The sequence below is a fragment of the Perissodus microlepis genome, chromosome 4, assembly GCF_051167445.1.
Source record: "Perissodus microlepis isolate ML-2025 ecotype Zambia chromosome 4, ASM5116744v1, whole genome shotgun sequence".
NCBI classification, from domain to species: Eukaryota; Metazoa; Chordata; class Actinopteri; order Cichliformes; family Cichlidae; genus Perissodus; species Perissodus microlepis.
The window spans coordinates 29302158-29314458 of NC_140464.1; the positions used below are offsets into that span (position 1 = coordinate 29302158).

Below are 12301 nucleotides of genomic sequence, written 5' to 3' on the forward strand. Positions count from 1 at the left end.
ATGACATGGAAGCTCTCTCTATGTGGGTGTGTATGCGATGAGTGATGCAATAATCTGCTGTGTCCCTGACATTTTCCACACTAATCAATCACTCATTTCTCTATTCTCTCTCTCGCTCTCTTTCCTGCAGTAGTGGAGGTGAAGAGCAGCCTCCCATCGGGCATGCAGAGCCCAGTAGGAACAGCAAGCGAGCAGAGAGGAGGAGGAGGAAGTGGTGGAGAAGGTGGTGAGTAGGGAGTCCTCTAAGAGTCCTTGAAGTGGGAGGTGTGTGTCTGTGTGTGTGTGTGGTGGTACAAATTTTAAAAAATAACCAGAATGTGGGAAGTGAAGTGTCTGATGCTTCAAATTTGACGCTCACAGTGTGCCTAACGTTCCTCACCCCAGCGAATGATATACATACCTATGGCTATGTATGTCATATGTATCATGGACAGTGTGCAAGAATGATGTAGTTATCGTGATGACACCCACCGGTTTGGGAAGTCCTGGTACGAAACTTTCAAATCAGAGTTGGTGTTTGTGGGTTTTTACAAACCCCTGTGATGAGCAAGGGGGGGTCTGACTACAACGTGCCATTCATGAGCCAGTGTAAAGTGTAAAATCCTTCTTTAGTAATATCAGAATAACCAAAACTGGGCTTAACATAGACTCATATTCAAAGTGTTTACTTTGTTTACTTTACATTTTCACATGGACCACAAAAAGTGTGCAGGAATGAGGCAGCCAATCAGGACTGTGCTTAGCCTTTACATTTCAAGCACAGGCCTGATTGCATAAAAAACAAAACCTTCTCCAAAGCATCCCTTCTTATTTTAGCAGGTTGTAAGCATCTGTGAGACCAGTTGCTGGACTTCAGGGGGAGAAATGTTGTGCCATTCCTGCCTGATAGATTTGAGCAGCTCATGAATCCTGGTTCTACTTTCTTATAGTTTTCGGTTTAATGAAGCAACTGTTCCAATAGATGCAGGGTACAGTTTAGCATTGCCTTGCTGAAATATGTAAGGCTTTTCCTAAAAAAACATCAACTGGATGGGAGCACACATTTCTCTTAAACCTGTGTATAGTTTTCAGCACTGATGATTTACAGATGTGCAAGCTTCATACCTTCATACCAAGTGAGCACTGATACTGATGATCTCTAGTTTGGAGGACTGAGCTTCTGTTTTTGCCAAAAAGAATTTCAAATTTCTAATCATCTGAAGACAGAAAGGTTTGCCTCAGTCCATTTTAAATGAGAAGACGGTGGTGTTCAATGATCATGTTCACATAGTGCTTCTTCTTCTTCTTTGCACAATAGAGCTTTAACCTAAGTTTGTGGATGGGACGGTGCACTGTGTGCTGAGAACCTGAAGATCAGGGTCGTCCAAGACTGATTTTTGGCCTTATCCTGTTTGCACAGAGATTTCTCAGATTTTCATAATCTTTTGATATTACTGCTTTAGATGATAAGATATTCAAAGTTATCACAATTATACATTGAGGAATTTTTCCAAAGACCCAATCCTGTTACTGACGTGTTGCCAATAAACCAATATTAGATGTAAAATGTTGTTCATTTTATTAACACTTACCTTTGCAGCCTTTAGTTTCTCTTTTTTGAAACATGTTGCTGCTGCCAGAATATAATATTTTTCATAAAATAAATAAAAGGTCTCAGTTTAGATTTTAGCTTTTAAATAGTGTCCAGTGTGATGGCTGCTGTAATGTTCTTCACACACTTTTGCTCGAAGGAAATAAAAAAATAAATAATTAGGAAATGGAAAAAATGCAGTAATTCAAATCAGACTGCAGGTATACAGAATCAGAAGCTCAGCTGTGCATTTGGCTAAAGTTGATGCCATGTTGTTTGTGACATTTCCAGGTGGGAGTCCAGGAGAAAGCCCGGGAGGAGGAGGAGGAGGAGGCCCGGTGGACCTGCGAACTGAGCCCAGGGTAGGGTCTGTCTCCGGGGGTGCAGTGGTGGACACAGCCATGAGAGAGCAGCAGCTCCAGCAGGAACTCATTCTCCTTAAGCAGCAGCAGGAGCTGCAGAAACAGCTGCTGTTTGCAGAATTTCAGAAAAAACACGAAGTGCTAACAAGACAACACGAAGTCCAGCTGCAAGAACACTTAAAGGTGAGCTGAAGCACCGGCTCTCTTTTCCGCTGCCTTATTCCAGGAACCATTCAATAACCTGTGTGTGTATTTGTGTGTAGCAACAACAGGAGCTGCTGGCAGCCAAACGACAGCAGGAGCTGGAGCAGAAGAGGAAGCTGGAGCAGCAAAGACACGAAGAGCAGGAGAAACAACGGCTGGAGCAGCAACTGCTGCTGCTGAGGAACAAGGAGAAAGGCAAAGAGAGTAGGTCATCCTGATGCTACTCGCAGACCACAGGCTGTTTGCATACAGACAGGGAAGTGGCCTGATTGCTTTGTGTGTTTGTGTGTGTGTGTTTTGGAAGGTGCCATTGCCAGCACAGAGGTGAAGCTGAAGCTGCAGGAGTTCCTTCTCAGTAAGAAGGAGCCTGGTTCTGGCGGACTAAACCATTCCTTCTCCCCAAAGTGCTGGTGAGGACCAAAACTGTTTCAGAGTGTGTGTGTGTAGAAATGGGAAAGTGTTTCCCACTGATGGTTTGATCTTCTGCACCAGAACTAGAGCCTCATATAACATGCACTTAACACACTTCGCTATGAAAACAAAACAGAAATAAAACAAAGCAGGACCTGAGAGATCTCGAGGAAGCACTCTTCACTTTCCAAGCTGAGGAGAGTGTGAGGGTGCTGTTTTACCCGCGATATCATGAAGTTGTGTTTTCGTTGTCTTGATGTAGAGAAATAAGCATTAAAACACACATGGCTTTGGTTTTACACAGTTATACCTCGTTACCAGGGTTATATGTAGTATTTGAGGGCACATGATGCAATTTGGTGAGCAGCTCTATCTCATTAAATTGACAGTATGCAGTTAATGTACTAGAGCCATGTCTTAGGTCACTGGATAGTAACATAATCACTGTAACACCGCGGTATGTGCATGGTGCAGTGATGCACATGCAAATCCTCTGTGCTATGGCTCAGCAATAGCAATAGTAAGCAATGTTTATCTATGTGGCACTTTTCCAGACACGAGTCACCAAGTGTTTTATGGAAAATGCTGTGAATAATGCAAACAGTGAGAAAGAAACCTGAGGAAAAACTTGAGAATGCAAAAATACTGCTCGGATAATTGAAGAACGTGGACATTAGTTAAAGAGAAGTTACAAAGACAACAACGTACACAGCAAAGAAGAAACCGGACTGGTGCAAAACACGTTACTCAAACATCCGAGGACACTGCTCTGTCTTCAGCTGACTTTAACGAGGTCACAGCAGAGCTCACAGGTGCAGGTGCAGCCGTCCACAGGCCGGACTCACGGTTCCAACAATAATGTAACACTGTTAGAGCTGAGTGAGCAAGCTCAAGGGTGAAGATGACGAATTTAGGACACCATGCAAGGGAGCGTGTGATGCTCTGGAGGAGGAAACATTCAGACTGGATCCTGAATGCAACAGAGAGACGTTGAGGGTCATGCTGGGCATCGATTTCCATTTCTAATCGATTTGATTTGAATAAATTTTGACTGACAGTCAGAAATACAGTGGAACCCCGACTTACGAAACTAATTTGTTCCCGAGGGTCTTCGTAAGTCAAAGCACCCATCGCGCCTTTTCAGTGAACGATAGGCTACAGGCTAACTGCTAACTGCAACAACAATACGTCGTTCAAGCGGAACAGCGAAGCACAAGTACGAAAGCCAAGGGGGTTGTCACATGATTCGGAAGGCATTGTGGGCATTGTAGGCATTGTAGGCATTCTGGGCTCAGCCAATCAGAGCCAGCGGATTTCGTTATGCGGGCATTTTGCCGTAACGGGCAGAAATATTGCCGTTAAGTGCCTTCGTAACTTGAATTTTTTGCTGTATTATATTTCTGATCATTTATCAGTACTGACACTTGTGAGATTTCATCAGAGGGGTAAGCATCACAGCAGATGCCTTTGTGTCAAAGTAACTGAGGATAAAACAGAAAAAACATGAAGGAGATTTTCCTGGCCTGGCTTTTTATAGCAGATGACCTGAAAAATATTCTGCATTAGATCAAAAACTGAAGAAAACCATAAATCGACATATGAGCATTATCTGATGCTGCTGAAGTGAAGCAGAGCAAAGTTACAGAGGTTTCATTAGAGACACAGCAAAGCAATTTGGAATTTGGCATCATTTTAAAAAAATTGACATTTCTTCGGTGTTGAACAGCAGAAATCAGGCTTTCTTGTCGGAGGTCATTTGTGTACAGCGCTGTACAAAACGGTAATAAGCAAGCTAATAATGCAGAAAACAGAGATTTGAGATGGGAAACTGTTCTTGAAGTACATCGAGAGAGAGAGGAAGTGCAGGAAGTGTGATTTTATCGTGGTGGAAGCAAAACAGCAAAAGTAAGAGGGAATCCATGACGATGTTTATCAAACGTGAAGCAAAGTTTGGATCTTTTGCTGCTGGTTCAGTGAGAGCGACAAAACCTGCAGCATCAGAATCAGTGAGCTGTCCGTGTACGTGTCGTCGGGTGAACGATCCGCGCTTTGTGTTTACATCTTTGTGTGGAATCCGTGTACCTGCTCTCATTTGTTGTTTTAGCTGTTTAGCGGTTGTTGAAGTAGTTTTGTGAGCTTCAACCTGAGATTCTGGCATTTCTGGCAAAATGCATTTTTATTTAAAAATCAATTCAGGATTCACTTTATTTTATTAAAGCTAAAATCGATTTGAATCTGGAAAATCAATTTTTAAACCCAGCCCTAGTTGACGGGACTCTTATGTAGACTAGCAGGAGCATTTTTGAATTTGGGTGGGAAGTGAGTCATGTACTTTCCCCCTTTTTATTTTAGTAAATGTTTCCCACTTTGTTGAACTGGCCTCTCGAGTGTTTTAGTGCTGTTTATCTAAATAAAAGTTCCCGCCTGTATTAAAACTCCAGCAGTTTCGAGTGCTTCAAAATAAAGTTTGGTTGTGTTATCTTAATGAGGCGCTGTCTATGACAGCTATTAAAGCAGGGGTCCCCAATCCCAGTCCACGAGGGCCGGTGTCCCTGCAGGTTTTAGGTGTGTCTTTGATCCATCACAGCTGATTTAAATGGACAAATTACCTTCTCAGCATGTCTTGAAGTTCTCCAGAGGCCTGGTAATGAGCTAATCATGTGATTCAGGTGTGTTGACCCAAGGTGAGATCTAAAACCTGCAGGGACACCGGCCCTCGTGGACTGGGATTGGGGACCCCTGTATTAAAGTTTCATTATCGCCTGTTCTAACAGAAGCATCACATGTTCAGTTTTCCTACAGCAGAACGGACCAAAGATTGTCCAGTTTTGATCCTCCTACAGAAAACGCTGATCCCAAAACTGCTCGCGTTGTGTTTTCAGTGAGCTGAGCTCTTTTTCGTTTTCTACTATTAATAACAGCCACAAACCCATCGTTCTGTGATGTATGTTTTTTTCAGTCTGATGTGTGGATAATCACCTGAATCATGTTAAAAAAATATTGCTCCAACACCTCAGACACATCTCCATAACACACGCTAACATACCAGACACCTACGCCTGAATGACAAAAAGCTGTCACTTCCCATGAACGTAATGAGTTCCCTGTCTGAAAAGGGCCGCAGACAACACGATGCCACGTCCTGTTAGAATCAGCAGGGCCAGAAGCAACCGGCAATGTTCACTGATCTACAACAACAACAGAAAAGGTCAGGTTTGAGTGTCATAAGCTTTTACTCAGACCCGTTCTGCAGCAGCTATAACACAGGAGGAAATTAAAGGAAGAAGCACAGAGAGAATGTTTCCACACTGACAATCAAAGGAAATAACGCAGCATTCTAGGAAGTGTAGGAAATGACTAAATGACGTACAAGTCCCTCGAGAACCTGGGCAGAAAATGACATTCAGCGCTCGGTCTCATGGTACGATAAAAGGGTTTTCCCAGGCAGCTAATCTGCCGTCTGTTTGGGTGTTTGTGTCTGCAGGGGAGCCCAGCACACCTCCCTGGAGCAGAGCTCGCCTCCGCAGAGCAACACACCGGGGACTCCTCCTTCCTATAAACTGCCCCCTCTCCTGGGGAACTATGAGGGCAAAGACGACTTCCCACTCCGCAAGACGGGTACGAGTGTGTGTGTGTGTGTGTTTGCACGTACACAATTCATAAGGTATGCAAAGGTGGTGCAGTATTGTCATATACTTATTTACTTGTGAAATAAGTGTTGCAGACTAATTGCCTTACCTGGACCTGGAACAAAAGTGTGTAGATACTCCCCAATGCAACGGACAATTCCAACCTACCAGACAAATCTCATATATATTAAAGGTGTTTAGGTGGATCCACACATGGCAACAGGTGGAGTCCCGATGGCCGAGCAGTTGTTCCTGTTATACTTTGCAGTCTGCTGCCTGGGTGCACGAGTAGTCGGTGTAATGAAAGTCTCTGTGGAAGACGGAGTGAGTAAAGTAAATTTCGCTCACTGTTCGACCCAAATGGACCCCAGTGGACTCGCTGATGGAGAAAGTTTAAAACACACGTAACAATGTAGCTGTGATATGCTACATGCAAAGCAACTGTGGGCACGTCTCAGGTTCATTTTACTCAGCAGCATCAATGGAGGTGAAGAAAACCTCATTTTACTTATGAAGGGGCGTCAAACAATGACACAGTCATCTGACCAGTCCAAGTCTGTGTCTAACAGGGACCGGCCGTCCGCCATAAAGCGATGAGCGACAAGCCCACAAACTGAAGCTCGGTCACAGTCAGAGCACATCAGCTGGTCCCCACGTCAGCTGACGATTTACAGTTGCTAACTCTTACACAGGGAGCTGTGTTTAAGCTGCTTGAGCCTGCACACAGATGCTGGACATCTGGAAGGGAGTTTGCAGCCCACCTCCACCCCAGCTCTTTCTTTCATGCTATTTCTGAATTGTCCTATCTGTCGTCATCTGTCCTGTGGTGAGATCTTGTTGTTGCTCTCCCCGCCTAAGGCTTTTCATGTGTGCACATGGAAAGTGGAGGTTCTCAAATAGATGCCGCCAAATATAAATGGCTGCAGATGGAAACATCATTTTCTTTTGACTGTTGTGGTCTCAGCTGAAGTAGCAGTTACCGGATAACATGTTTGCCTCTGTAGTTAAATTGTTTAAATGCTCAGCGTACAAAGGTCGCCCACAACACTCCAAGACAGACAAGAGCGCAGCAGCTGGGCTACGTGAAGCTCACATGGATGTGTGGCAGGACCTCCGTACTGCATCTGCACCACCCAGCTCACGACTGCAAAGACTGTAGTTGTCACTTGTGCACAGCACATAGGTCTGAGGTATTTTAGCTTTACTTTATATAGTAGGAGGCCGCTGTGATGGATCTTTATACATATATATATATGTGTGTGTGTGTGTGTGTGTATGATATGATCATATACATGTCCATACACCCAGCTTCTAATGCTCCTACACTGAATTATAATCATAGTCTGTATCATAGCCAACACCAGGGTGAAGCAGTGTCGGTGTAGGGTTAGCACGAGGTTGTATTTTAGCCACATGCTCTCTTTCATGCATCATGGCTTCACAGTTTGTCTCTTACAGGGTTTCTGTTTCAGTTATGCCATGTAGATGTGCACGTACCCTAACCTCCCAGCAACCTGCCAGATTTTAAGAGCTTCAAATTTGTGCTAGATGGAAAATTGACTACAATTGCAGATTAAAGCATCCATGCCGTGATGTTTTCAGCTCTAAAGGGTTCTTCCTTTTAGCCAGTCATCCAAATATAGAGGCAGGAACACTTTGTAGATGTGCATGACACGGGTGCTCTTCAGTGGCACTTGTGTAAATCACATAGACCAGATTAAACTCACTCTTTGTAAATATACTCCAGTGTGTCCCGGGATACTGTGTCCAGGTTCTGCTGCCTGGCTCACAATAATGACAAATGGTTTTTAGCATAACAAATGCCAGGCCGAGCTGTCATTGGCTGCCCTGATGCCACCGGGTAAGCAGTGTCATGTCATCCCTCTGGATCCAGATACTGTTTATGCCACTGAAAACTTCATGTTTTCCCTTCTACTGTTTATTATCCTCACCTTGACCCATACACCAAAAATAGCTTAAAATCCACTGTGGCTGCTCGTTTAGCAAACGACCCAGCCAAATTGTAATGTAGGATTAGCAGAATTCTCGGTCTGCCCTGATAGAATCTTGTTGGCAAGTCACCAGGTGACTTAAAATATCACTGAAACCCTCTGCCAAAACAAACCACTGCATGTTACCAGTGACCTATAATGAAAAAGAAACAAGACAGATCAGCAGCCGACAAAATAACTGTTCTTCTTTCACCTGCGTTCCGAGCACAGCTTAGTATTTACAGGAAATGGTCTGTGTTACACTGATGTCTCTGAGCTGAACAGTTTTATCTCCCCTCTCTCTTTACTCGTCCAGTCTCTGAGCCTAACCTGAAGGTGCGTTCACGCTTGAAGCAAAAGGTGGCAGAGAGGCGGAGCTCCCCTCTCCTCCGCAGGAAGGACGGAACTGTCATCAGCACCTTCAAGAAGAGAGCCATAGAGATATCAGGTGAGCAGAGACGCTTACGTTTTCATTCTGAGAAGATGTGCAAAGTGCAAATAAGCTCTCAGGTGCAGAGTGTTTAGTGTGAATAGCTGCTTTAATCAGAAATTTAAAATGAATTTGCTGCTCATTTATTCCTGTGTCTGTGTCTCTCCACCAGTTTCCTCTCTCTGTAACAGTGCTCCGGGGTCAGGTCCCAGCAGTCCCAACAGTTCCAATACAGCTATTGCCAACGGCAATACTGGATCAGTCCCCAACATACAGACTGAGGTACACGTGCACACACACATAGGCTGGCTTCATTTTCATTTCTTCAAACTCGACACGAAGCTCGAGTTTGCCCCCTGCAGTTCAGTGTGGAGCACTGAATCAAAAATGACGATATGGGGGAAACTGTAACAGGCGACATGTAGGCAGCTGTGTGAAAGTGATGATTGAGCAGCAAAAGGCAGCATTTAATCAACTTTGGCAGGAACTCTGGCTTTGCCCCTGTGTTGTCTTCTTTGCTGTATCTGCAGAGTGTTTCTGCGTGTAGTTGTGCTTGCTGTGCATACTTTGATGCTGTTTGGGTCACAGCCAAAGTATAAACCATTTTAGCACTGCAATGTTGGAAAAGAAAACATCCTCGAATTTTTATTGTTTGTCAAATGTCAAAGATAAAATTGCTCACTGTGACGCAGAAATAGGGCTGCAAAAATACTAACTTATAAATATCTAACTGTACCTTTAGTGGTTCAGAGCTAGTCACTGGAGGGAAACTCTCTAAAGTACTCCCTGCACCCTGGAGGGGGGATTTTATTTGTACCCTTGTGGTTTGTGCTTACAGAAACAAATCTTGAACCTCTAATTACAGTTTCACAATAGTATAACAGAATAAAAAGAGACATTTAAAAAAGGCCACAGAAAACCCAGAATCGTTTTGCTGTGAGGCATCTGCACCACCCCTACAAGATCAAACTTCTGTAATGTCTACAATTATTTTTGGAGAAAATAAAGCAAAACCTACAAATCTAAATGTAAAATTATAATTTAACATAACAGAGTATTGATTCTCGATACTGGAGAATAAAATCAAGAAGAATTTGAAGTATGTAGCCTTTACTACTCGTGAATGAGGTACAGTGATTACTGTAAAAGGGTTTCAGTGGAATAATACACTTTTCCTGTGCCCTTATTTTTAGGAATGTAGAGTGTGTGACGCAAATTACATAGGTCCCATAATGGAACCCTGTGGTACACCACCAGATGTGCCATATCTGCAATAGGTTTTGCTGCTTTGTTGATAAGAAAGAAACTATACTAAGATGATATCCAGAGTTCACCTAACAGACAAACCGTAGTTGTAGCCTCAGCAGAGTTGGTTGGTTTTGATTGGTTATTTCAGTATATGACTTTAAAGACACATGAAATGATTCCCCTGACATTTTTTACGTTTTCGTTGTAAGTCTTTATGAAGATAATATGACAAAGCAGTTAAATAATCATGTTTCGGATTACTCATTTACACTCTGCTCGATGCCACTTGAATTAACTGGTTGTTGTGTTTGGCTACACAAGTACACAGAACGCCCTCTGGTGGTCAAACTATCCAACATCAATGCTCATAACATGGTTTCCTGTCTCTTTACCTTTTGAGTTTTCATTTGTTGGGCATTATAAACACTGATACTGAGATATCAGTCGGGCTCTAGTTAGAGATTAAAGACAAGCATGGCCAAAGACAGTGTGATTTCATTTTTTCATTTTATTCCAGAGGCATATTTCTAAGGGTTTTGTTGAATATGGATAATATACTGGGCACAACTGTATCAAATGCATGTTAAAGCAGGCTGTATGGAGTAATTCTTAAAGGCCTTCAAGGCTGACAAGACTCCTCTGTTTATTTAAGTTGAGCGAGTGTGGAACAAATGCCATGGAAGTTTCCTGTTTTTGTGCTCTTCCAAGAAACTTCCAGGAAATGGTCTTCTCCTGTAACAAGAAGAAGAAGCAGTTAATTATATTTTGCCCAAGTATGTGCTAAATTGAACAAACTGAGTTCTCCCTGTGCAGGACACTAAAACTGCTTGCGTGTTTGTTTTTCTGCAGCTGAGGTCTCTCCATCAGACGCTGGGGGCTGATGGGACATTGAGTCCTCTGAGTCTCTACACCTCACCCTCCCTGCCGAATATCTCGCTGGGCCTCCCTGCCAACACACACATCACGGTGAGTCACTGCGGTGCATGTACCCATCGACACAAGAACACACAAACACACACTATACACCCCCACACCGATGCACTCGCCACACACACTGTTACACAGTGGATGTACATATCCTGTTTTTTCTGAGCTTGGTTCTGGTGGAGGTTTCTTCCTGTTAAAAGGAAGTTCTTCCTTCCCACTGTCACCAAATGCTCAGTCATAGACAGTTGTGGGATTGGTGTGATTGCTGGGGTTGCTTACCTCTGCAGGTTCTTTACTTAACAATATAAAGTACTTTGTGCCAGCTGTTGTTGTTAAATGGAGCTGTATGAATGAATTGGGAAAGGGCTTACTGAGGGTGTCAATCAGTCATTTGCCAGTGACTTCTTTCCAACTGGCCTCCTTGTGGTGAGCGTAGAAGTCGCCTCCTTGTTGCTTTGCTTTTTAAACCCAGGAGTTTCGTCTAGCTGACGTGCACTTTTGTTACAAAGCAGTCAGTCTTACTCACTTACACTAAGTGATCCATGAAGCAGTGGCTCTTCTTTTTCTATATGTGTGTAGTTTTCCACACAGAAGTAAACCAAAGGAGGCCTTTTTATTTCCATGACTGTTCATTTTGGTGAGAGATCACTTCTAGCTTGCATGTGTAAGCGAGTGCTATCCTTAAAATGTATGATTTGGTTAAAAGCTCTTTCTCCAGTGGGATTTTATGTCTGCACATTTCTACACGAACCCAGTGGAAAGATATCCATAGGCTGCTTCTTATGGAATACATGGAAACAATAAAGAGTCATATTCTTGTGTTGCAGTGTAAAGCTAGTTATTCCTGCATTTTCATGAAGGTAAAATATGCTAAGACAACCAAACACGGTGTTTAGACTTCTTTGGTCTTGGCTTTGGATACATTTTCATGATGAGGTTTTGGTTTCTCCGTTTGCTCCCAGCTCTGTTTGCACCACTGTAGGAAATCTGTACCATAAGAAGGAATCCAGCACTTCATAGATTTGTTGTTCTGAGTTCTGTGTTAAATAAACAGTTCCTGTTCAAGGAGAGGATTTAAGCAAAAAGCTAAGCAGCTGAAAAACTGCCACGCTATTATATGAGGTGCCTGTCAATTTGTGTCTGTGTGGTAACTATGGTAATACTCCCTCTAAAGCCCTCCCAGAAGCTGTCTGCCCAGCAAGAGGCAGAGCGTCAGGCCATCCAGTCACTGCGGGGGGGTGGAGCTCTAACAGGAAAGTTTCTCTCCACGTCCTCCCTTCCAGCAGGTGAGCTGGACCGCTGCTCATATCAGAGTTTAGTGAGTCATTGTGCACTAATCATAAAAGTGCATCATGACTGTAGTTGGTTTAAAATGAATTCTTTAGTTATGATTTAATATGTCTTTGCAGGTGTGGGACATGATGTGGAGACTCCGCCCCCCAGCTCTCATTCAGCCCATTCCTCGTTACTGCAACACGTACTACTGCTGGAGCAGGCTAGGCAACAGACTGCTATGCTAGGTGGTGCAA

General features: G+C 43.4%; 1 protein-coding gene across 2 annotated transcripts in view; it reads left to right on the forward strand.

Moving 5' to 3' along the window:
- The window catches only part of hdac5 (histone deacetylase 5), a 63716-nt gene that overhangs the window by 32312 nt on the left and 19103 nt on the right, over positions 1-12301 (forward strand). For both annotated transcript variants that reach the window (XM_084926949.1, XM_084926948.1), the window contains 10 exons: positions 131-226; positions 1862-2115; positions 2196-2340; positions 2441-2546; positions 6032-6165; positions 8484-8615; positions 8770-8879; positions 10695-10811; positions 11947-12058; positions 12182-12292. In XM_084926949.1, coding sequence (XP_084783075.1) covers positions 131-226; positions 1862-2115; positions 2196-2340; positions 2441-2546; positions 6032-6165; positions 8484-8615; positions 8770-8879; positions 10695-10811; positions 11947-12058; positions 12182-12292 — 1317 coding nt within the window. The remainder of the gene's footprint in view (positions 1-130; positions 227-1861; positions 2116-2195; positions 2341-2440; positions 2547-6031; positions 6166-8483; positions 8616-8769; positions 8880-10694; positions 10812-11946; positions 12059-12181; positions 12293-12301) is intronic.